Source organism: Sceloporus occidentalis, unplaced genomic scaffold (assembly GCF_023333645.1).
Source record: "Sceloporus occidentalis isolate IW3139 unplaced genomic scaffold, rSceOcc1.0.p SCAF_2, whole genome shotgun sequence".
NCBI classification, from domain to species: Eukaryota; Metazoa; Chordata; class Lepidosauria; order Squamata; family Phrynosomatidae; genus Sceloporus; species Sceloporus occidentalis.
The window spans coordinates 220,138,724-220,165,063 of record NW_028316982.1 but is presented as its reverse complement, the minus strand read 5'-3'; the positions used below and the strand labels follow the sequence as shown (position 1 = coordinate 220,165,063).

Here is a 26,340-nt window from a genome sequence, read left to right as displayed (position 1 = left end):
GAATTACCACTTATTTAGAGGACTGCAAATCCTACCAAAGGAATATTTGCTTCAGTTCTCTTATGGCGCTTTCTCTGTCCCACCAGTCATTCCTTCTTTCTGTCCCATGCAAAAGGAATTTGGGGATTTATTGTTCTTCATTAAAAAAAAATACAGTGCGCCCGCTCCATATGCGGGCACACTATATGTAGTTTCCTCACGCGGAAGCCGCATGACGATAAAACAATGGTGCACACACCGCGTGCATGTACCCCATTGTTTCCTATGGGGTGCGAGCATACGCAGATTTTCCCTTACACAGGGAGGGTCTGGAACGGATCCCCCGCGTAAGGAGAGGGGCCACTGTACTTGTTAAAAGAATATATGTCTCTCAGTCCCATGCAGTAATAGCTTAACCATGCAAACACACTATTCTAGAGAAAGGCTGTGAAGGATGAGGCCAGTTGGACCAGTATTTCAGCATGTTGCTTGAGGTTACTCAGACTCTGCTTCCAATTAGCTTCAGCAAATTTCACAAGATCTGGTCAACAGATGAACAAGGAAATGGGTTTCTACAAGTACCTTCAACCCTGATCTATAGTTTATTCTCAACCTTTTCCTCATAGTAATGGGTTTGCAAGCCTGGACCATGCCCTGTTGGATTTCTGTGCTGTACTGAAGTGTAGCTGTATCAATGTAACTAGGGTTATACTACTTTCTACTGATGTACACAGAACCTTCTGAAAGAGTCCATATATTTTTCACCTCATTTATTTTAGAACTCTTGGTTAATAGCAGGGATAAGAACACAGGTGAGAAATGATTACTTGTCTTTATCATATACATATCAGCCTTAATTAAAAAAGAAAGTTTTGTTATGCTTCCTTTACAACACAATTCTATACAAGTCTACTTAAAAGTAAATTCCACTGAGATCAGTGGTGTGTGTTCTGAGGTAAGCAGTGTAAGATTGCAGCCTAATTCTTTGATTACTGAAAGCGTTTAAGCTGTTTTTTTCCAGTAATATATCATATCTATCAAATGAAAATGGCACTGGAGGAGCAAAATGCTTTTATTTGATTTTTACAAAATCTGTAAAAAGGAAAACTTACTCAAAGTACCATAGTGCCATATAAACTTTTTTATATATATAATACAAAACCCAATTATATATGTATTAGAGACTACTTTGACCATTTCTTGAACAAGAAAAATTATAATTCTATTCTAACATGAGACCTTAGGCTCACAAAAATTGTTGATGTTTTGTTCAAACGTAGTACATGATAATGATAATAGTCACAGTAATTGCTTTGTCCTGTTCAGTGACAACCAGCAGTCATTTTCTTGGTCATTTGCATTTACACAATTAGTGTTAGCTCCATAATGCATTTCCCAATCTTGCTGTAATGTTGAAACACAGACAATATGAATTATATTTCCTATATTATATCAAGATACCCACTATTTTACTATATTAGGAGCAATTTAAATCCAAGTAAACCTATTAACTTTGTATAGGAAAGCACACATCGTTCCAGTGAGTGTGTAAGAACTTGACTTAACACAGAACATAAATATTACATTGGACAATGAAGTATATTTTCAAAGTTAATACTTATTCAATGAAAAATGCTGCATAGCAGTATATGCAGATGCTATTTCAGGAAAAAGATGCTATCTCCAGCTTTTGAAGTAATTTGCAGTTTGTAGCAGCAACTGCAGTTGAGTTCACATAACTTCAGTGCTATTTAGTTGAGATAATGGCTTAACATTACATTTTCACAATTCAAAGGTTAAAAGAAACCAAGCACTATGTACACAAAGGCACAGACTTCTCTTCAAGTTAGGTATGTTACAGTACAATGAAAGTTATTCAGTACTCTCCTTGCAACCAATTTTGCTAGCACACAATACTGGTAGACTACAACTTTGCACCCAGAAAGGTTTCAATAATGGAACAGCAGTATTGTACCAAGATCCTGAACTATGTTAGAAGTATACATACTGTATAATTTAACACAAGGCTGGATAAAGAATATGTTCAAAGAAGGCGCTTATGAAAGGCTGCCTAAACTTTTATATATCCTTCACTTGAAGTTGATAACTGTCACCTTCCAACTGAAAAAGAATATGAGGTTTCATTTAAAGTCATGTCATAAATTAAGAAGTCTTAGTGTACTTGAAATAGAGATGTGACTCAAGTGTCTCCAGAAAGGCTTCGTGTAAATTCAGAAACCCAAAGGAAAATGCAGAATTCTTTAAGTGAGATGCTTTTTGGTGAAAAAATGTTGAACATAACCAATCCAAATTTAGATCACATGTAACAGATGCTCCCATTTACAGTAGATCCAAATTTGGTCAAATGTATTCAAATTCTGCACTTTTCACACACTTGACATTATTCTTTACAATAAATTGTAACTATAGCTTTTCCAGCTGTCCTTAGAGTTTACTGTAACCAGTGAATTCTTATGCAAGGTTTGCAAGGGAATTTGGTTTTTATTGAAGCCTGTGTCGGATGTTCATGTGTATCCCGACACTGGAGTGATTGTAGAAGGCAGGCTGCATGTCACTATAAGGTTAATCTACTCCCAGGGCTTTGAGCTGCCGTTCAATCTCTTCATCTGAAATTGTGGCACTTTGGGACGTGGATGCAGATGGCATGCCTCTGGCAGCTGATGGAGCCTTGGCCATCTATTAAAAAGAAAAATGAAGAAAACCTTTATTTAGGCAAGCAGGATATAGACCATTTGTGATGACAGAACATACAGGCAAAAAGAGAGCTGCTACAAAGGCTGTTTCAAGTGTAAAAGCAAGGGGAGATTACTTCTCAAGGACAGGGGGAGATAATTTCTTCATACCTTTCCAGATATTTCAATTCCAATTTCATCAAGGACTTGATTCACAATATCCTGACTTTCCTGTTCTTCATCAGAATCATTGAAGATATCATCCAAGGTGTCATTGACTTGAAAGAAAAATAAAAACCAGAGGCCTGTGAGTACAGTAACAGTACTGCTGTATCTCACTATCACATACCACTTTTATTTTCCAGCATGCAGTGTTTTTGTAGTTTACTTAGTTTATAGAGCATTAGGATTTATACAGCATGTATGGTTTCTTTGCCTAGTAGAATATTTGCCCTGACCAATGGTAAGCAACTATTTTCACACAGCCAGGAATCATAACAGCTAGGAAACCTCCATTATTATTAGCTATTTAGCATAGTCAGGAGAAGTTAACAAGCCACAATGTCATAACAAAGAGGCAGAACAGACTGGCTCTAAAAGCTGGCCTCCTGGTGGCATGGTGTTTATACACCGCACACCCCCAAGAAGTCTGGAAGCTGGCTGGCTGCCCACATGGCAGCCAGCTTCAAAATACTCTGGTGGTGAGGCATTTATATGCTGCTGAAACAGCTTCTGGCTGCAGCACGGCTGGAAAGCTGGCTTTTAGCCAACGCAAAAAGGAGAGGCTCTTTGCTGCTCCTTTTTCAGGTGGCTTGAAGTCATGATGTGTAGTTGCTGTGGCCCCAATCCACAGGAGCAGCTTCCAGGTGGTCTGTTCCACTCCAAAGTTTATCTTTATAGGTTTTAGTTTATCATTCACAGCAAACCACAGTTCTGAGAATTCAGATGTTCCAGAAAACACTTTTAAAATGAAAGCAAATGTCTTTTTGTGTGTGAAAGAAGAACACATGAGCATGAGGCCTGTGCAGGTTCATTTCCCTAAAGCTAAACTTATGCTTTAGCACCAACTTCCCCAATTTGGCTGTTTCCCTATATTTTAGACTATTTTAGATATCAGTCTCAACCAACACAACTAATAGTTAGGAATTCTAATAGCTGTGGTCTAAAGCATCTTAAATATAGGTTGGGGGAAAGTGCATTTAGCATTAGCCTGAACTGTGCTCAGATTTCCTTGCTCTTGCAATCTCTTTGCAGGCACATAAACACATTTGATCTTATTCCTATATATCTATATCTACAGGTATCTATAGATATATCTACCTAGCTATCTATCTATTTAGATAGACAGATATATAGATATATATAGATAGTGTGTGTGTGTGTGTGTGTGTGTGTGTGTATTGAGCTAGGAATATCTTACTGAGATTCTGCAATGATTCAAGAAGATAGGCATGAATAATCAGGAAAGAAACAGTAACCACTGCTACATGCAGTACAGCAGCATCACACATGGTTATTATGTAGCATAAATGTAGCAGGTGTGTGGATGCATGCAAACAGAACAGGAATGGGTAAGACTAGAGAGGAATAATCACTGTATTATACCTAAAAAGATTCTGCTTTACAGAGCAACCGACTACCTCTTTTCCATGAGTTACATTTCTGCTTTATGATAACCAATTAGGCAGAGTACAGCGGGAGAGACCTGTCTCACAAAAGATGCTGGCACATCTTGTGCAAAGTAACTCTGTGCCCATACTATTATGTTTGGCTGCTCCAATTATATTTTAAAAATTGCAGTATCCTTTATGAAATATCCGAAGCCACTGATTCACTCTCTGGAAGCTGGAGAACTTCATTTGAAAAGACAGTATTTATGTGAGAGTAAAGGTCTTAAGTGTCTCACACATTCTTCTGAAACTTACAGGGTAGGGCAGGGCAGGACTTTAATGGTCTGAACAGCTCTCTCCCAACTACTATGTTGGAGGAGGGGGGATACAGACAGCTCAAAAGGGGTGGTTTAGAGCTGCTCTTTCTAGGCTGGATTGGGGCCAGGGCAAACAGATGCCCGGTCCCAATCCAGCCAGATTCCACCCCAAAAAGGAGTGGGATAAGATCTTCTCCTTTCCCTTGGAAAAGCCAGCTGTTTGAGAGAAGGGGCGGCTTCATTCCCTTGGAAAAGCTGGCAGTGGGGAAAGTGGCATCTAAGCACCATGCCCCTAAGTGGGAGAGAAGCCGGCTGACATGTAATTACTGGTCCGGCTTCTTTTCTGTTTGGGGGCAGGGCACATCTCAATGCCACACCTCCAAGACAGCCCCAACCAGGCTCAAATGGACTGTCTATTCAGCCCCTTGGTCACCTTTTCCTTGGCTGTCCATTTAAACATTCTCTGTTCCTTATGCCATTGTAGCCCAAGGAAAACTTGAAACACACACACATACAAAGGAGCCCTGGTGGTGCAGTGATTAAATGCCAATACTGCAACCACAAAGTTGTATGTTTGATCCTAGAGGATGGCTCCAAGGACCACTCACCTTCCATCCTTTCATAGGCTGGTAAAATGAGTACCCAGCTGGTTGGGGGCAACTGGCTTACACATTGTAAACCACTTAGGGAATGCTTGTTTATTGATAAGCGGTATAGAAATGTACTTATTATTGTTAATAAATAAGGGCTGAAGTAGACAAGCTGGAAAAAGCGGCTCAATCCTGCTTTTTCCGAAAGTGGGTTGAAACCTCGCAGTCTGCATAGCCTACTTCCAAGGTGGGCTGAATACCCGCAGGCAGACTGCATGGCACGGCATCAAGCTGCGCTGATGGGTAAAAAAAATTTGTTGCCTCCTCACTTGTTGTGCACCATTGCACAAACACACCTCCTGTGACCTCCAAGTACCTCTCAGGTCCTGCTCAGCTGCCATCCCATTGCATGGCCATCCTTCTGATTGGCCATACATTCACACATGTGATGCTCCACCCATACAGGGAATCAGTGTATGAATGATACACTGGCAAAGCACAATAATGGAGCCTCGTCCTAAATGCCACTTCACCCCACGCCCCCCTGAGGGAATATCTGTTTTGTGCATGGTGCGACTGCATCCATTTGAGTTGTTGCACTTTCACTTTCTTGCTTTGTCACAGCCCTGCACAAGATATGCAAGTGTGAAGATGCACATTTTCCAGGCAAAGCTGGAGTATCTCAGCTTCTTTTTGCTGTGGTTTTTAATCCACAAACATAAATAATAATAATAATAATAATAATAATAATAATAATAATACTTTATTTATATCCTGCCTGTCGATGACAATTGAGGCACTTTAGAGATTAAAAGATACATACAAACCCCCATGTCCCAATAATTCTCACTCTCCCCTAAAACATCAAATTAAACAATTAACTGTTAAAAGCATACATTAAAATAAACACGAGTGAGCCACTAGGGCTACAGCATATTCAACGGGCAATTCAGGCCGGGTTAGCTATTCAGGAAAGGCCTGCTGGAAGAGAGATCCGTCTTGACAGCCTTTTAAAAACATAGCTTTGTTTCAGTTTCCACTTGCTTTGGAGGCATGTCATATTAACACCCAACCTTCAAAGCAGCTAGAATCCACTTTATTTTGCCTATCTCTTTCACTCCTAAGGAAAACTAAGCTATGAACAAACCAAGGCACCAGATTGTGTCTGAGCTTAGAAGCCCAACAGGGTCAGGCCTGTTTAGTACTTGGATGAGAGACAGTCAACAAATAATAAGTGCTATAGCCTATATTCCAGAAGCAATTGGCAAAACTACCTCTGAATATTCTTTGTCTAAGAAAACTCTATGAAATTGACAGGGTCATCATAAGTTAACACGTGACACACACAACCTCTGTACAGATAATTAATAATTTCAACCAAAGTAATTTAAACAGAAATCCATTAACCCAATTTGACACTGTAGTCAATAAAGAACTAGGGGATCTTTTAAACATAATATTCATTAACTCACTCATTTCTTCTGTCATTTCCATTTTCATGTTTTCTTTCTGGAAGTTCTGCATAGTTTGCAATGTCTTTTGTGGATCCATCTTTTTATTAACAGCTTGCATTGTCTAGCAATATACAATTTAGACTTAAGAACATGCAAATACTACAATACAAATAGAGAATCATTTACAGATTTTCAAAATATTGTGAAGAAAATTCTTAACTTGTAAAGAATGTCTGTTCCATGTATAATTTGGCACACATAATCTTACAGTACATGAACATCAAAAACTATAAAACCTGGTACACTAAAATGCACCATTGTGTACCAATCAATTCTTCTGGCCATATAAGACTAGCTGATTTTTCTGACTTTTTTATTTTTCAACATTTGCTAATAGCTGTTTCTGAAACTGATGTGCTTATACTATTTCCATGGACACATAGTTAAAAACAGGACTACACAGTGCTTCTTCATTTCAGTTGTAAAACAGAGTGAAAGAAAGGAACTACAGTCAGCTCTCCATATTCATGGTTTTGAGACTCACAGTTTCGATTAGTCACGAGGTAAAGGCTGCTAATGTGGGCATTCCTCCTACCTTTCCATGCCTGATCTCTCCTTGGCCAGACCAGGGAGAGATCGGGAAGCGAAGGCAGGAGATGCACTGCCCCCCAAGACCCTTCTCCTCCCTGATCCTCTCCTTGGCTTTCCTAGGGAAAGGATGGTGAGGCAAAGGGTCTCGGAGGGGCCAAGACACCTCTTGCCTTCTCCTCCCCAATCCTCTCCTTGGGCTGTCCAGGGAAAGGATTGGGCAAAAAAGGGGCAGGAGCCAATTAAAGGGACAGGAGGATGGAAAAAAAGGAGCACACAGAGCTGCTCCTCTTCCCCTGCTCACTCTTTGCTTCAACTGGCCTCTAAATGGGGGGTGGAGTTATTTGCGATTTTTCCATATTCATAGGGGAGGACTATAGATTCAAATGGGGGAAAACAGGGAAATGTTCCCCACAAACGTATTTGTGAGGTTGTCCAAATACAGGGGTCCCTTCCCTTACGCAGGGATCCATTTCAGACTTCTCTGCATAAAGGAAATTCTGCATATTCTCGAGCCCCATTAGAATGCATGGGGCTTGTGCACGTGGCGTCACAGTGCATGCGCCATTATCCCTTCCTGGACGAGCAGAGCCTTCTTCCGGTGTGCATCGCACTGTACCTTTTCAAAGGGTCACATATTGTTATCTCTTACTATATTGGCCAGCCACACTTTAGCTTCTTTAGACAAGCACAATCTGTAAAAGTCGCCACAATCTTTGCTGTAAACTACAAATGTGGTAGTTTTATATTTAACAAAACATTACTTTTTGAATTCTACACAATACCTCTGTCAATTACAAAGAACGTCCCATGAACAGGGCTTGGGTATTTAGGGTAAACTGCATACCTTTGCTGTGGTTGACATTGCTCCTGCCATCTTCATCTGCGAGTTCATCAGTTTTGTTTGAGTTGACATGGATGTAACTTTTGAACTAACAGCATAGGTTCGAGTCTTCTGTTTTCTCAGCTGCACAAGCTGTTTTGCAAGAACCTTACATGCTTCTTTGTTTCCTGTTTTAGCCATTTTCTTGATTTCCAACTCCTATTTGTTAAAAAGAATGCTGTGTTTATGCTGTATGTGCTTTTAAAAAAATTTTCAGCATTAATGTTATAATTTTTTCAGTAAATGGCAATACACGCAGACCATCAACATGATCAATCTTTTTTATTTTTATAAAATTACAAACATCTAAAAATACGCTTCGATAAGTTCTATTAAAAATAGGATGATACACTGAAAGAATAATAACTTCCATTGTCTCTTTTATATTCTGATTGATATATTCATAACATGTTAAATCTTTTAAAAACAAATTAATTTTACACAAGTGACAATCCTCCTTCAGGAAAAGTGGGAAATCATTTGAAAATAAAAAAAACTAGCCAACACAGGAAATAAATTGTATTTTTGCTCTTTTCCACAATCACTTTAATCATGTTACTTATGAAAGATGAAGAAAGATTCCTTGATATACTCACCAGTTGTTTTTCCTGTCTCTCCAGAGCTGCTCGATCTCTCACTATAGCCCTCTGTGTACCTCTTAGCTCCTTATTCTGTTCTTTAATTATATCTGAGACATAAAATATTTAGTCAGTCCCACAGATATAAGAAATATGGAGAGGCACTATAGTTTATTGGACGAAAACATGTTTCCCTTTCTTTAATAATATCATCAACATCTTGAACACAGACATGTTTCTAATTCATAAGACTTGGCAGTCAATTATAGCATTTTATTACAGAATTTGTACTAGCATCTTGAATTAAAGAATTACAACTCCAAATTCATTGTAGTGTCATAAAACTGTGCTAAAGATATACAATACAACTAAAGAAATGTTGTTTTTTTAAAAAAAAAAATAGAATGCATATTATTGCTTAGTATATTAAAAAAGGGATGGGATGAAGGAAAGAGAAAGGTGGCCTGGTAGCATTTTGGAGAATTCTCTCTCTCTCTCTCTCTCTCTGTGTGTGTGTGTGTGTGTACACACACACACACAATTTTATAAGGCAGGTTCTATGAACAGCCTAGATAAGTCAGGTTGGGTCAACTTTATGAAAAATGAGCATTACACACACACACCATAATTTTGAGATTTCTCCTACACATTACCAGGAACAACTACAATTGCACTTTCTTTTCTGTGCAGCTTTCAGTATAGAGACTGAATTCCTTTTAAGACTGACAAAACTTTGCCATGTACTGTAAGCAGAAAGACTAAAGCCCAATTTGCAAGCAGAAGATCCCAGGTTCAGTTTTTGGCATCTCTAGGCACTACTGGAAAATACAATACAGTATGGACTACATTTTTTCAGAAACACTACAGTACCTCTTGGAAGGTTCTAAACATCCTCAAAATGTTGAAATTGTGTTAAGTGGGAGGTCCCCTCTCACAGAAATATAAAGGAAACCGGTGTGTGTGCATGTGAGACACATATTTATGGTGTTCATATAGTTATCACATCATTTTGTTACTCTACAAACATAAGCTATATTAAGGTCTTGCTCAAAACTATATTAATTGTCTTGCTTTGCTCACAAAATTATATTTGGTATATTTACTATTTTAAGGTAAAGTTTAATTCTGATAAATAATTACAGGTTTACTAAGGGCCTGGACAGATCGGCACTTTGTGCTGGCCTGGGCCCAAACTAGGGCTGCGGTAAGGTGGAGCATTCACACACTCCCAAACCTTACTGCATGCTGTGGGCGCCATTTTGGTGTGCCCCTGCTAACACAGGGCGCGTCCCAATGACGTCCACTGTGCGCAGCGGTTACACAGCACTGTGCACGACGGGCATCACAAGGCCACACTGTGCCCCTTATGGCATTCATTCCAGGGCACAAATAGGAGTTGTGTTTTATGGCTCCTATTTGCACCGGGTTGGGGGTGTGGCGTTCAGCTGCCATGTCCCCAACCAAGCGCTTTCAGGGGTAACACAGAGCCACCCCTTAACGGGTTGTCTGTACAACCCCTTAGTCATTTCCCCCCCTTACAGATGGATCTGGAAGCTGCTGAACTACGAAATCTAGGACCTGTTTTGTCAGTTTATAGAAACAAGAACGATCAAATTAAAAACTAAATTTCTAAAGACATCAGCATAGAATTGTAATGGTAGACTGAAATCCAGCATAATGACAGCAGTAAAACATATGCAACTCGGTTGGCCCTTCATATTCACATTTTTTAATCCACTGATTCAACCATCCATGGCTTGAAAATATTTTTAAAAATTTTTGGAGTGTTAACAGACTGCCCCTTTGGGGCGGCCTGCAGGTGCTCCTTTCCCCGCTGGATCAGGGCCTCAGCTGCCATGGCAGCCTCTGAGGCCCTGATCCGCCGCTTTCCAGGCTGCTGGAAAGGGGTATCCTTGGGGCTTCAAGCCCAAAGGACACCTGGTGGCAGTGGGGAGGAGGAGAAAGGGGCCGCTCGGCCCCTTTCTCCCTTGCGTCGCTGGCGCAGCCATCTAAAGGCTGTGCCAGCGACGCAAATCACGGAAGGAGCTCCGTTTCGGAGCTCCTTCTAGCGCTGTGGAAAGGGCACTTTATGCGCCTTCGTGCGGCGTGAATACATGACGTCCGCACCGCCCCGTTTGGAGGCGGCGTGTTCGTGATGTCATAATGGATGCACCTATGTGTATAGGGCGCCGCCATTTTGTACGTCCTGGGGACGTACTAGGGTTAGGTGCGTACGAAAGGCACGCACTTTCCCTAACCCTAGTACGTCCCCAGGACGCACTTTACGCCCGTGCAGAACGGGCCATAAATTCCAAAAAGGAAAATTTGATTTTACCACTTTATATATAGGACACCATTTTACTAGGTCACTGTATGTAATGGGACTTGAGCATCTATGGATTTTGTTATCCACAGAGGATCCTGGAACCAAAACGCAGTGGATACCAAGGATTTACTGTACTGGATTTCTGTTGTCTTTTTAGTTGACTAAATAGTAGCACTACTGTTCATATGGTTCCAAGATTATCTACCTCTTGTGAAACTAGTTCTGCAACCAGCTCTGAATTCTCTCCTTGCACAAAAGCAATTACTCTTCTCAGGTACATTTGATAGGTAAAAGGGTGTGAGCCTTCATAGTGGCTGCTCTCAGACTTTGGAACTCCTTCCATAGTTTCCCTCCCTGCATCACTAAATATAAATCTTTCTATTCTAACAGGCTTTACAGAATTAACTGTAATGGGCAATGGTGCATTTTTTGGTTTTTAATATCCTGACTTTAATGAATATTTAAATGGTTTTAATTCTGTAGACGAAATGCTTTTTGAAATAACTTGTATAAATTTTGATGTTTTGTATGTTTTTAAGCTGTTCTAGTTTCAACATTCTGCAAAAAGTCTTGAAGAGAGCCAGTGTGGTATAGTAGTTTGAGAGTTGGACTAGAGACCAGGGTTCAAATACCTGTTCAGCCATGAAAAGCCACTGGGTGACCTTGGGCAAGTCACACTCTCTCAGTCTCGGAGGAAGACAAAGGCACTCCCCTCCCCCAGACAAGTCTTGCCAAGAAAATATCCATGGTAGGGTTGCCATAAGTTGGAAACAACTTGAAGACACACACACAAACACAAACTGTTTTTAGTTCCAATATCCCAAGTACCTCTGGGTACAATATCATTTGTCCTAGTGGAATGAAATGTTTTCAATATTACTCTTACTCTTTTAGGTGCCAGATAGTTCAAATATTTCAGGATGGGTTGCTTTCATTAACACAGAAAAAATATATACAAGAATATGGAACCAGGGACTTGTTTTCGCAGACTTGAAGTCTGTGTCCCTTGTTCGTTCGCGGGCGACAAACGGAGGGGGATAAAATGGGGTGTGCATGTGCGGGTGCCTGTAGGCATGCACCACCATTCAATCCAATGGGGTTGAATATAGGCAAATTTGTTATCGCTGGGAGAGGTCTGGAACGGATCCCTGGCAAAAACAGAGGGGTGACTGTACATTAAATTCAAGTTTTTAGTAGCCACATGTACTTTTTATTGTATATGTTTGTTTATCTAGAACATTTTGAAACAAAGTTGGAATTCCCATCTACATAATTGTTTTTTCTCATTAGCTATAAGTTAAGCAATTGGATTCTACTGAATATTTCTAGAATTTTATTAGAAATCCTTTTATACCATAGAAACATCAAACTTTGTAGGCTAGCTATCAATCTCCACTCCTTCTACAAGGAAAACAAGCCACAGTTTCATGAACTGAAGGCAGAACTATAGTTTATAGATGGAATAAAGTTTTTAAATTATAGGACTGCCAGTCAGGATTACATTTATCTATTCTGTCAATGAAAAAGTATAGTCTGTGTGTGTGGAGGGAGGAGGTATGCTGGGGGCCATTTCAAAATAGTATATAATAAAGCAAAAATAATTTATTTGGAGTTGTTCAGAAGACAGATATTTTTTTCTCTAGCTTGTACAGAGATGATCAGTCTTTTTCTATTAAAAATCCCATTTCTTTTGAAAATGAAACATTCCCAAAAGTAAGTTTCCATCTTGTTTCCACAATCTATAAACAACTACCAGTAACAAAAGGACAATGCTGATGCTTCTCACAATCTAGATTCTAGACTGTAAAAAGAAAAAGAAATGAATAAGGCATGAACTGCTACCACAGGTTTATTTTTAGAGCTTACATTAATCCTTCTTGAAAGATTATTTTCCTAGTCACCATTCTAAGTCATTCTCATTTGAAATTATTTTCTCAATAAAAGGAATGGACAGGAAAAGTCTTAATAAATGTTAAGGAGTATGTATACCTGTTATGTTCTCTCATGTGTACAATTCCTAAATGTATTAAAACAAATGAGGAATTATCTTGGGGAGTGAAGAGTATGGGAAATAAGAATAATGCAACACTGTCACCTGGAACACCCGTTTTCAGAAGAACCACAGAACAACTGACAATCCATTGTGGCCAGCACAGATATATTTTGGTAAAGAAGAGGAAAATCTATCAGTCTACCTGATCAGGACTGGGGCCTGTAATTAAGAGTGTTAAGTGAAGAAGGGTGGTAGCCGAGTCAGCAGCCTTGCTTTCTCCTAGAAATTTTGAATTTTAAGGCCCAATGTGTTACGGCTGCTGACAGACGTGGGTTTTATAACCACATTAATTTGTGAAAACATCATTATTTTCTCTTCTATAGACTGGAGCATAGTTTAAGGAATATATTTCCCCCTCCAGCTGCCTATCTAAATAGGAAATCTATTTGTTAGGGAATGTTAAACTTTCAAAAGGAATGCATCCCCACGTATAGTAAGAAAATATCTGGCGGTGGGGGGGGACCCCAGAAAATCAGTTTATTGGATGAAGTAACTCAGACTACCAGGGCAACTATCGATCTCTATCAAAGGTTGACTGAAGAGATTATGATGGAGCATACAAGTTTTGGCCGTGGTGGAGAAAAACGCAGGGATGGCCTTCATTTCAGAAATATTCCTGAATTGGACCCTATAACTAAGTTTTACAGCCAGAAGCAAATGCTGGATAACTTTTCAACTACCAACAACAATTTCGAATAAACCAGGAAAGAGAAATACGAACAGAAAATAAAATCTTTGTTTCCACCAAGGATAAGCCTGAATGAATAGTTATTCCAACATCTGAATTTGACAATTACTCTTGAAATTTATTCAAGTAGACAAGTGATACCAGGTTTAACAGGACCAGAAGCAATTTCAGCTATGAATATGTGACAATATGGTAAAACAAAACAAACAAACAAAAAATCAGTGTAGTGATTACAGGTTTGAACTGAGATGTTGAACTGTCACTAATGGTGCATCTGCACTGTAGAAATAATGCAATTTGACACCACTTTAACTGCAATAGAGCCAGCCTACAAAATACTGGGATTTTGTGTTTTGGGAGGCACCAACACTCTTTGGCAGAGAAGGTGAAAGACCCTGTAAAACTATAAACACCAGGATTCCATAGGATGGAGCTAAGTGAAGCGGTGCCAAACTGCATTATTTCTGTAGTGTAGATGCACCTGGAGTCAGGACTGACTTTGAGCCAGTCACACACTCTCAGCCCAGCCACCACAACCACAATCTCCACCTTTCATTATTATTTTATTAATTTATATTATAGAGAGCATCAGTATAAACTAACTCCAAAGATTATATAAAAGCACATATGCATCTAAAGCAATTTTAAGAAAAGTTGGATGTCTTGTTTGTTATGTATGCATGTTGATAAAACTTTTTCCATAATCAAAGTGCAGTCCTATATAAATGCTTACAAGAACAGCTCCATGGAGCTCATTGGGACTTTCACCAATGAAATTACTTTTACACGGCAGGCTACTTTATTACAGTAGGCCCTCAATATCCACATGATACCAAAATCTGCAGATGCTCAAGTCCTATTGACCTCAATGGCCATGCAGCTGTGTGACCACTGGAGACAATGGAACTCTACAGACGCAGCCATCCAAAGCCCACCTCACCACCCTCCCAGCGGCGTGTAGCAGGGGGCTGCCACCTCCCTCCTCCGTCACCTCCCTCCTCATCTTCTTTCTCCCTCCTCCTCCGCACCGCAGATGCTGGGATCTGCAGAAGGCACGTCCGCAGATATGGAGGGCCTATTGGCAGAACTTGGGTAGCATAACAGAGCTGAAAGCCAAGGCCTGTAAGAATGTTCTCAGTGAATTCAGATATAAAATTCATATACAAAAATATTTCCTTAATTCAACTGTTATCCCCAACAAGAAGAGACCCTGCTCTGTAGGATTTGGGGTTCATCTTCGTACGGTTCTTTATTCCATGTGCTGCTCATTTTTTCTTCTCTTTTAAATACCTGTTCTGTGTATCGCTTCCATCATCTTTTTATTTCTTCTTGATCTTGCAGTATGTTTCTCTTCTTATCCTAGAACATGCCATCCCTTGGTCAAACTTTCCTTTGAGTTCCTGGATCTTCAGGAAGATGTCTCCCTTCTTTGTTCTTCTCTTCTCTCTCTCTCTCTCTCTCTCTCTTTTTGCATTTCTTATTATAGTACAGTGTGCCCACGTCATATGTAGGTGCATTATACGTTGCTTCCAGCATACGCTGAAAGCAGCGCTGGAAAACACAGTGCCATGCACTGGAAGGAACAATAGTGCATGCACCCACGGCGCGTGTGTGCGACCGCACCACCACAAGCACGAGCCCCATTACTTGTAATGGGGCTCAAGCATACGCACAATTTCTTTTACGCGGGGGGGGGGGGGCCAGAACAGATCCCCCGCGTAAAAGAAGGGTGCACTTAGTTTTCTTTATCCTTGTGCACTAGTCATTGCATAGGTATAGTCATGGTTCAGGTTTTGTTCGTCTCCCTTTCCTTTTGCTTCTCTTCTTTCCTTTAGTTCTTATACTTCTTTATTTTACTTCTTATTTATTTTGTGTCTGCTAGTAGATATTTCTTCATACCACTTGCCATAAATATTTGCCAAGGAAACTTGCTTTCGGAGTTCAGTAAACTAGTCTTTGTACTTTAACAGCAAGCTTTATTTTGATAACCAAAGAAGTTAGTAGTATGGTTTCTGTAGACAGAACTACCATATTCCCAAGATACACTCATACAGTTAGCGATGTACCTACACCACATGTTCGTGGGCTTTCTTCTCATTCGTTCATAAACTAAAACATTTCTACAGCCAGAGTTATTCATCTCCTGCTCTTTTCCTAATATCTCTTTCAAGTCCTTTCAAGCTGCTCACATAGCTGGCACTGGTGAATTTATTTATATTTATTTATTTAGGTATTTATATCCCACCCTTCAGCCCTAATGGCTCTCAGGGAGGCTGAGAGTACTACCAGTCTCCACCATACATCTGTTCATTATCTAGCTAAGCAACTACCTTACTTTGCACAAGCACCATAAATCCCAACCACTATACAACCAAAAACCCTCTTACATTCTTCTGTTTCTATAATGCAAAAAATAATAGCAGTACACACAGAAATAAAACAGCAAGCAGAATAACATAATAATAATTTTCATAGTAGGATCTGTCAGATTCCTGACAGCAGTACTTATCTGAGGTTCATTGATTTTGAGCACGCATTAAGAATGGAACGAAGAAACTTGCCTAATCAATATTTAATACAATTTTTCTTCAGATACTCTGGGGAGTGTGTGTGGGGGGGGGGGGAGCCCTCTGGCACACCTAAAAATTCAGGACTACAATAGTGTCACGATTACTATAAGCACTGCAATTCCTTTGAATGAAGACTTCTTTGAATTAGGGTTGGTGAATTTGTGGGCAGAAGTCGATGGAGTTCAGTTCCAATCAGCCTCATCCAACCTGGCAACTGGATGAGGTGGGGGATGATGGCAGTAGTAATTCACTAAGGTCTTCAGGGCCACAGGTCTGCAAGCCCTGTTTTAAGAACTACACTTTTCTTAACAGACACAAAGAACAATATTGATACAAATGAATCTTTGCTATAACCATGGTACATACATGAGGTTTTTTCCCCCTATTTACTGTACCACTCAAATGTAGATTCAAGGATTTTCTCTGCCTCACAGAGGACGTTTTTAGTGTTGGAGGAAGGAGAGTTATTGGATTGTGTCTTTCTAGTACAGATGACCACACACTCAAAAAAGAGAGATGGGTGGCTTCAAGCATCCTGATGTTTGCTGGAAATAGCCAAGGATTTGAGGTCCAGCAAATTCCTCACTTGCCTGGAAGACAATTTCATCGTCCAAAATGTGGAAGGGGCAACAAGGGGATCAGCTGTTTTAGATCTGGTCCTAAACAACAGGGTTGACCTGGTTAATGGGGTGCAAGTGGCAGATGGGAGTGATCACATTCTCCTGGAGTTTGTTATACATTGGAAAAGAGAAGCCAAGCATAGTCAGACACACATTCTAGACTTTAGGAATCGTGATTTCAGTAAACTTAGGGAAATAGTAGGGTCAAGAATAGTAAAAGAGAAGGGAGTTCAAGATGGATGGGAGCTTCACAAGAGGGAAATACTGAAGGCACAATTTCAAACTGTTCCAATGAGAAGAAAAAAAGGGAGCTGTCTCAATAAACCAGGATGGCCAACTAAGGAACTTTCAACTGAGCTAGGTTTTGAAAAGGGACATGTATCAGAAATGGAAAAAGGGAGAGAGAAATCACCAAAGAGAAATTCAAACAAAGGCCCAATGCAGACAACGAGGAAGGGAGGGACGGCGAGACGCCTCCCCTTTCTGCCCCCAATCACTGCCGCGACAACCGCATGGGTGCAGCAACGATGTGCTCCAAAAAGGAGCAGCAAAATGCAGCTCCCTTCTGCGCCACTGCCAAGGCGGCATTAGCACCCTGGAGCGGTGCAGTGACATCTCTCGTTTACTGCACCGTTTGGAAGTGGTGAACAAGGCAAGTCATTGGTGCACGTGTCATCTGAATGGTCTGTACCAGGCAAAAGCAGCTAGCATATGTAGGGGGAAGTCAGAAAAGCAAAAGCGCAGAATGAGCGCAAGCTTGCTAGAGAGGTTAAGAACACTAAAAAGGGCTTTTTTGGTTATGTCTATAGAAAAAGGAAGGAGGAGGAAATGGTAGGGCCATTGTGTGGAGAAGACAGAGAAATGCTAGCAGGACAGAGAAAAGGCAGAACTTAACACCGACTTTGCCTAAGTCTTCTAACAAGTAATTGGCTGACTGGCCAAACCCAAAGGGTGCTCACCAAGGGCTTCTCTTCATCCTGGAGAGAAGTGACCAGCAGGGTCTCACAGGGTTCTATCCTAGGCCCAATGCTATTCAACGTCTTTATCAATGACTTGGATGAAGGAATAGAGGGCATGTTTATCAAATTTGCAGATGACACCTATAGTTTCTGGGTTAAAAAAAAACACCCTGGGTTCAGTGCTGGGAGAAAGGAAGGTCAGAAATTAAATAAACAATTGCCTTCACATCAAATAAAAAGAAATTAGAATTCCACACAGCAAATATTAAAATATATAAAGACCACTTAAAATTGCAAATCAAGGAGCCATGTCAGATTATTAAGGACAACTCTAGCAAGATAATTCAACAACTGAAGGGAGTACTTGTCACCTTCAACTTCACAAGTTTTAGATTACTGAAATGTATAGAGAGCCAGGACGTGGTGCAGTACAGTGCGCCCGCACCATATGTGGGTGCACTATACATGGCTTTCAGCTTACGCGGAAGCTGCATGAGAATAAAAGGAATGGCACGCGTGCGAATAGCATGCTTGCCGCTGCATGCATGCACACCAGTTTCCTATGGGGTGTGGGCATATGTGGATTTCGCCTTACACAGGGGGATCCTAAATGGATCCCCCGCGTAAGGGGAGGGCATACTGAAGTTTGAGTGTTGGATTATGACTCTGGAGATTAAGGTCAATTCCTCACACAGTCATGGAAACCCAATGGGTGACCTTGGTCAAGTCACATTCTCTTAACGTCAGAGGAAGGCACTGGCAACCCCCCTGACCAAATCTCACCAAGAAACCCCTGTGATAATTTCACCCAAGAGTCACCATATGTCTGAAATAACTTGAAGGCACGGGACAACTACATAGCCATCCAACCATAGAATTCAGGCCCTGCTTGAATTTCATGTTAACAGAACAAGAGAATGGTTTTGAGAATAATCAAGGCCCTGATGAACATACAGAAGAAGCCTATCTCCTAAGGACAACAATTTCCCCTCTTAACAAACCTTTAATATGAGGACACAATCCTTCCATTTGTCCATCAGTTCTTCTGACTCATTTTATTCATCCTTAGTGGTACTGTTTTTAATTATTTTAATCCTGTTACACATGATTTATTTTTTACACATAGGCCCGGTACAGACCTCCCAAAAAGGGAGGCCTGCTGGTGCCTCCCCCCCCCCCCCCGCAGGGTAGCCACAGCTGCCAAAACGCACAGCTTCCCTGCCGAGTAAAAAGAACCCACGAAAAGTGGGTTCTTTTTACGCTATGGCTGCAGTGTAACAAGTGTGCCACAGCGCACCATTGGAGCACTCATTACACAAGTGGCACATGGCGCTTGTGTAACAATGGCGGCACCCATGTGTACAGGGCGCCGACATTGTGACACCCTCATCATGTGCTAGGGCTGAGGGGCGTGTGGCTGTCACCCTTGCACGTGACGAGGGCGTGCTTTCAGGTACTTTCAAGTATTACAGGCCCATCCGTACCGGGCCTGTAATACTTTAAATGCTTCCATTTCCTTCCATCTCCAGGCAGAATTCAAAATACAGATGATCACCTATAATAATCTATAGTTCAAGTCTAGATTATTGGAAGGACTTTAGTTTCCCATACCAACCTGGTCATACTTTGAGATCTTGTAGAAGTCCTGCTGCCTGAGATACCCTCCTCACAGGTACATTTGGTGAAAACAGATGAGGGCCTTCTCAGTGGCTGCTCCCAGGCTCTGGAATTCTTTCTCCAGAGATACTCCCCACTATCTTTTCCCCAAGCATGTAAAAATCTTTTTATTCTAGCAGAACTGGCATTTGGGGGAAACAGGCTTTACCTAATGCGTTGAATTTATTTGCTGTTGGTGTTTTCAATTTCTTTAAACTGGTTGTAATTTTTTTTTACTGTTTAATTGCTTTTTAACTTTTGTATGGTGATTGTTTTAGTTGCTGTAAAGTTCTTTGAGTCCCTAACTGGAATAGGTCAGGAAATGAAAGGAGGAGGAGGAAGAGGAAGAAGAACAAAGGCTCAGAGTGTGGTGGAGTCTCCTTCTTTGGAGGTTTTTAAACAGAGGTTGGGTGGTCATCTGTCAGGGGTGCTTTGACTGTGTATTCCTGCATGGCAGGGGGTTGGATTGGATGGCCCTCGAGGTCTCTTCCAGCTCCATGATTCTATGGCTATGTAGAAAGCCTTACTATCTACTAAAGACTCATTCAAAGCACATGCAAATGAATGGTAAAAAAATTATACTCATTTGTGGCATCAATACCATCTGCTAACAGAGCAGTGGGAGCAAAATGCACAGCTGAGAAGTGGAAGTATATCTCTTTTCCCTCCCCCTATTTCTTCTAGGAGATTCTGCATGATGACACAAACATGATTACTTGGTGCCCTTTTATACTACACCAACACAGTGCTATGATTCCACTTAAACGTACAATTTCCATCCCATAGAATCCTGGGTTTACAGTTTTGGTATTTAGAATGTGCAGCTAGAGAGTGCTAGTGCCTCACCAAACTGCAAACATCTGGATTGCACAGGGTGAATTAAGCACTATAATGGTGTAGTTTGAAAGGGCCCTTGGTATTTTGGATTTCCCACTGTGAGGGTACTATAATCTGCTTGTAGACTGATTACCATTCCGAGAGCCATTGTTTTTGTAAAACACTATACATATATTGTAAAAACTGATTTAAAAGTATTCTTTTATTCCATTACATATTTTGAAATTAAACGAATGACCATATTTTGACTAGTGATATAACACACAGTCAACAGAGAATTCACACAGATGATACAAAAGATCTGGATAATTGTATGTGGTTGTGTTAAAGACATGTGGTGGTAAATTTGAAATGTGGATCTTGCTCCTGACCTCTTCCATGAAAGGCAATTTACTCTTTTTTTTAAAGAAAGGGTACCCATTGCAATTGTCACAAAATTTGCTCTTTGCATTCAATCTTCCTCCATCACACAAAACAGCCACCTGTTTTAATGTGTTTCAAAGCATTCCTCTAACATGAACTGAGGAAAACATCTTTCAAGTAAAAAACATGCATTTCTGCCTTTTTCTTCCTTTGACTGTTACTGCTTTAGAAATCAATAGTAAGTTAAAGTGTGTGTGCACATCCATCACATAACGATTCTTAGGAAACAATGAAGAGGCACTTTTTATCCCATCAATATGCAACCATACCAATTAAAAGGCACCATTTCAAACAGAACATGAAGAGCTTTTGTTCCATCTAGGAACCAGCTTTCCAAGTCTGTGCCAGCACTGATGCGCTCTGGCAGTTCTAGATCTGAAAGAAACCTCATGTTTCAATGAATCAATGCCTTTTGTTTCTTTCTTTTTTTAAAGACTTTGTGCACTGCCTGCAGTTACACTTATTTTTAAATACATATTTCTAACAGATTCTCAGAAAGGAAAAAAGCACCTGCTAAGAGGCTTGCCATATCTTTTGTGTCAAAAGTGACTCAAATCATCCTCCAATCAAGCTCATTTCCTATAAGCAGTGCACTGTCACATGAAAGACAATTCCACAATGTTGAATTATGTTTACTTTCAGACATGTAAATGACGTAGTGGTTTGAGTGTTGGACTACAACCCTGAAGACCAGAGCTCAATTACACTTTGAGGCATGAAATCCACTGAGTGATCTTGGGCAAGGTACATGCTCTCAGCCTCAGGGGAAGGCCATGGCAAATTTTACCATGGCACCAGATCCTGGGAGCCCTGATGGCGCAGTGGTTAAATGCCTGTACTGCGGCCACTCACTCAAAACCATAAGGTTGCGAGTTCAAGGACAGCAAAAGGGCCCAAGCTCGACTCAGGCTTGCATCCTTCTGAGGAGGTTGCTAAAACGAGTACCCAGACTGTTGGGGACAAATTAGCTTATAGTTGTAAACCACTTAGACACTGCTTAGGTGGTATGAAGCAGTATATAAATGAAGCTTGTTTGTTTGTTTGTTTACCAAGAAAACCCTGTAATATGGTTGCCATAAGTTGGAAACAATCTGAAGGCATGTAACATCAACAACAATATTGTTACAATATTTCCACAGTAATTTGGAGTCATTACTCATCATAGTTGGCTTAAATGCCCTGAAGGCACCAGACCCTGTCTGATTTTGGAGGATAAGCATGGTCAATCCTGGTTAGTATTTGGATGAGAGACTGCCACTGAATGGCAAACCTCCTCTGAACAAATCTTGCCAGGAAAACCCCATGATTGTTTCATCATCAACAACACCAACAACACACTGTCTTCATTAAGTAACTTAGCGTATCAGTATCCTCAAGTGGTTCTCTGTGGGCCCATCTACGCTGGAGAAATAATGCAGTTTGACACCACTTTAAGTATTGTAACTCCATTTTATGCTATCCTGGGATTTGTAGTTTTACAAGACTTTAGCCTTCTCTGCCAAGGAGTGCTGGTGCCTCACCAAAGGGCAAATCCCAGGATTCTGTACAATGGAGCCATGGCAGTTAAAGTGGTGTCAGAGATGTAATATTTCTACCGTGTCGTTGCACTCATACTTGCGTTTCCTCATTATATGCTATGCAACACTTCCTCACATGATTATACCATGAATCATGCTCATTTGCTCTCTCTCTCTCTCTGTTTCAGTGGCACAAACACACACACACACACCATACATATATTATATATAGTATATTTATATATACATACTATATATGTAGTAAGTATAGTGTGCGTATATATAAAAAGTATATATATATAGTATTTATATATGTGTATGTATAGTGTGTGTATATATAGTGTTCAGTGTACATATACTGTATATATACTATATATAGTGTGTGTGTGTATATATATATATATATATATACATATACACACATACACACACTTACAATATATGTGCACTATATATAAGAGAGAGAGTTTTTAGCCCTTGTTTTGGTCATGGCCTCCATTTTCTTGGATGCCCAGCATATACCATATACTATACAGTATATAATGCTTGTGTGTGTGTATAATATGCATGATATATATATATATATATATATATAATGCACATATATAGTATATATAAATATAGATAGATATAGAGTGTATATATACACACACACAGAGTAGACGACCAGCGATCACATTGGTTTCTGGGGCTGAGAGAGTGTGACTCGGCCAAAGGTGACATTCGAACCCAGGTCCCCAGAGGGCTTCCAGCCAGGAAGGGAAAACGGGCAGCTAGGGAACGACTGCCATCTCCCGAGGGAAGGAACGGAGGAAGCCGCGCCTGCCTGACCCGTTTTCCCTGAGGAAAGGGGGGAAAGGGGCGAAGGAGGAGGGGGAGAACGGCTGCCGCCAGCGTCCTCTGGAGCCTGGAGGACGTCAAGGAAGTTACCAAAGGCAAGACCCACTCACCGTCCACCGTTTTCTTCTTGAAAAGCGAAGCCATGGCGGCGAGGAAAGGACTGGAATCGCCGCCTCGGGTTCCTTCCTGCTTCGCAGGTAAGCAGGAAACTGCTTGAAAGGAGGGAGATAGAGAGAAGGGAGAAGACCCGCCTTCTGTGCTATGATTGGCGGGGGTAACGGCCAATTGGGAAGTGTAGAGGGCGAGTGACGTCGCGCGGGGCTGGGCTAAGCTGGGCGGAGCCACGCGCGACGTCACTCGCCCTCTACACTTCTCTGCCCGGCTTCAGTGACGCATAAAAACAGGCGCCTCTCTCTCTCTCTCCCTCCGCGTCTCTACCTGTGTCCACGTGATATGACGCACGAAGCCGGAGGGGATCTTTGACTGTCAAAAGCCCCTCCCCCTCTCCCTCCCTTTTCATGGCAGGCTCCTCCTTCAGGAGCCTCATTATGGCTCTCCACACAGTAGTCCACACAACAGCGTACCTTAAAGCAGACCATGGGTCCTCCCTTTTCAGGACGTGTCTGTCTCACACTTCAGCCTTCTCTCCTCCAGGAGGAATTTCAGAAACGTCCCCCATTTTGAGCATGAGTTTTTATTCAGATGTCTGGTCACCTCCTTCCTTCAAGTCCTCTGATTTACGAAGGGGAAAATACAATAACACCCACACAACCCACACAACAGTGATACCTTCATGGGACCAACCCAAACGTATAAAATCCAGCATGCAAGCTTTCGAAGCTCCAGTGGCTTCTCAGACAAAGGTCTTTAGAAAAACCATACAACATGTCAAGATCTTGTTACATTTGGTCTCGGTTAACATGGTTTGGAGAGAGACCTGGGAAACATATTCAAGGGTAATGTTGGCCATTTGGGCAAAGTACAATAACATCCAAAACCCAGAAAACAGCGATGCTTTTATTCAGCTAACCCAAATGCACAAAGTACATGTTGCAAGTTTCAAGGCTCCATGGGCCTCTTCATCAGGAAAATATGTTAAAAAGACCTACAGGGGAAAAAAGTTATAAACTGATGATGTTAGTCACAGGGCTGGATTTTCTCAAGGTGTTATTCTGTGGAGGGATTCCTCCCATGTGATAAACTCCAGTGTCTTCCTCTGTGATTTCGCAGCCCCTTTTGTCAGGCAGAGAACACTGAATCTCTCAAGGGAAGCCTCACTGCTTTTGCATTAGGAAAAAATTAGGCAGTGATCCGGTTTTTTAACATGTTTTACCTTTGTTAGAGGTAGAAACCCCAAATAGTAGAGTCTCAGTCCATTGGCTCTCTTCAGGGTTCCCTGTAGCTAAATGTAGTATCTTCACATCCAGGAAACATATTTAGCAGGGATATCTATGGAGCAAAGCAGATGGGCCAAATGGAGAGGCCTCATGTGGCTCCGGGGCTGTTTGTGCCAGGACTGCAGTGACTTCAGGTGCCCATTCCCAATCTGGGCTGCCATTGTGGTCCCGATCAAGATCACTGGAAGGATTTTATCTGCTCCTTCCTGGCTCAGTTATTCTGGGATGGGATGGCGTTGGCACAGCTTCCAGCCACATTCAAGGCATGCGTCATCTAAATGCCATGCCCCCAACATGTCCCAAAGCTGACACTTTTGGCCCATGTGTTCGAGAAGCCATTCCTCCTCCGTGGCCATGAGGGCTCTGGGAGGCAAAGGGTTGTAAATACCAGGAAATAGAATTTAATGTCCACTATATTGAGCACTATATTGTAGGGTGTATGACAATATCAGCCTATATGATGTAGTGGTTTACAACTTGAGTCGAGGTTTAATTTCCGTGCTTGGTTGTGGAAACCCACTGTCTCCATCTACACTGCAGAATTATTGCATTTTGACACTGTTTTAACCGCCATGGTTCAATGCTATGAAATTCTGGGATTTGCAGTTTTGTGAGATAGTTAGCCTTCTCTGTCAGACAGCTTTGGTGCCACAACAAAGTGCAAATCCCAGGATTCCACAGAATGGAGCCATGACAGTTAAAGCCACATGAAATTGCATTAACTCTGCAGTGCAACAGCAGTCCTTGGGAGAGTCATACACTCTCAGACCCAAAAAACCCATGATAGGGTCACCATAAACTGGAAATGACTTGAAGACACACAACAACAACAACAAAATATAACAATATATGCAAGAGGATATTTTAGCACCTTTGTATGTATGTATGTATTTATTTATTTATTTCCCGCTCTTTTCCCAGGACTGGGACTCAGAGCGGCTTCACAGCAATTAAAAAACAAACAAACAAAAAGTACAATTAAAACATTTTTTAAAATAAATAGATAAATGACATGCATTAAACAGAATGATTAAACTAGTTCAACATTCCCGCCTGTTCTTATAGTGATTCCTTAAATGCCTGTTTGAACAGGTAGGTCTTCATCTGCCGTCGGAAAGCCATCAAGGAGGGAGCCGTTCTTATCTCCCTGGGCAGGGAGTTCCAGAGTCTAGGGGCAGCCGCTGAGAAGGCCCTCTCTCGTGTCCCCACCAAACATGTTTGTGAAGGTGTTGGGATGGAGAGAAGGGCTTCTCCAGAGGATCTCAGAGTCCGGGCAGGTTCATACCAAGAGAAACGGTCTGCCAAATAATGTGGACCTGAGCCATGTAGGGCTTTGTAGGATATAACCAGTACCTTGAATTGTGCCCGGGAACGAACTGGCAGCCAATGAAGCTGTTTCAACAGGGGAGTTGTATGGGCTCTGTAATCGGCGCCTGTTAACAGCCTGGCAGCAGCTCTTTGAACCAGCTGAATTTTCCGAACCCTTTTCAAAGGCAGTCCTATGTAGAGCCCATTACAGTAGTCCAAACGGGATGTAACCAAGGCATGTGCCACTGTGGCCAGATCTGGCTTCTCAAGGAAGGGGCGCAGTTGGCGCACAAGTTTTAAATGTGCGAAAGCACATCTGGTCACAGCAGAGACCTGGGCCTCCAAGTTTAAAGCTGAGTCCAAGATTACCCCCAAACTGCGAACCTGTGTCTTCAGGGGGAGTGTGATCTCATCTAACATAGGCTGGATCCCTATTCGCTGATCTGCCTTCCAA

General features: G+C 41.3%; 1 protein-coding gene across 1 annotated transcript; it reads right to left on the bottom strand.

The window, feature by feature from the left end:
- Nucleotides 1-1,033: 1,033 nt before the first annotated feature.
- LOC149319697 (charged multivesicular body protein 2b) lies at nt 1,034-23,434 on the bottom strand. Its single transcript, XM_089512212.1, has 6 exons — nt 23,292-23,434; nt 8,711-8,802; nt 8,079-8,273; nt 6,662-6,764; nt 2,844-2,950; nt 1,034-2,676 (listed from the first exon to the last, which is right to left on the bottom strand). The coding sequence occupies exons 1-6, from the start codon at nt 23,323-23,325 to the stop codon at nt 2,563-2,565; spliced, it is 645 nt and encodes a 214-aa protein (XP_089368338.1). The 5' UTR covers nt 23,326-23,434; the 3' UTR covers nt 1,034-2,562.
- Between the last annotated feature and the right edge of the window lie 2,906 nt (nt 23,435-26,340).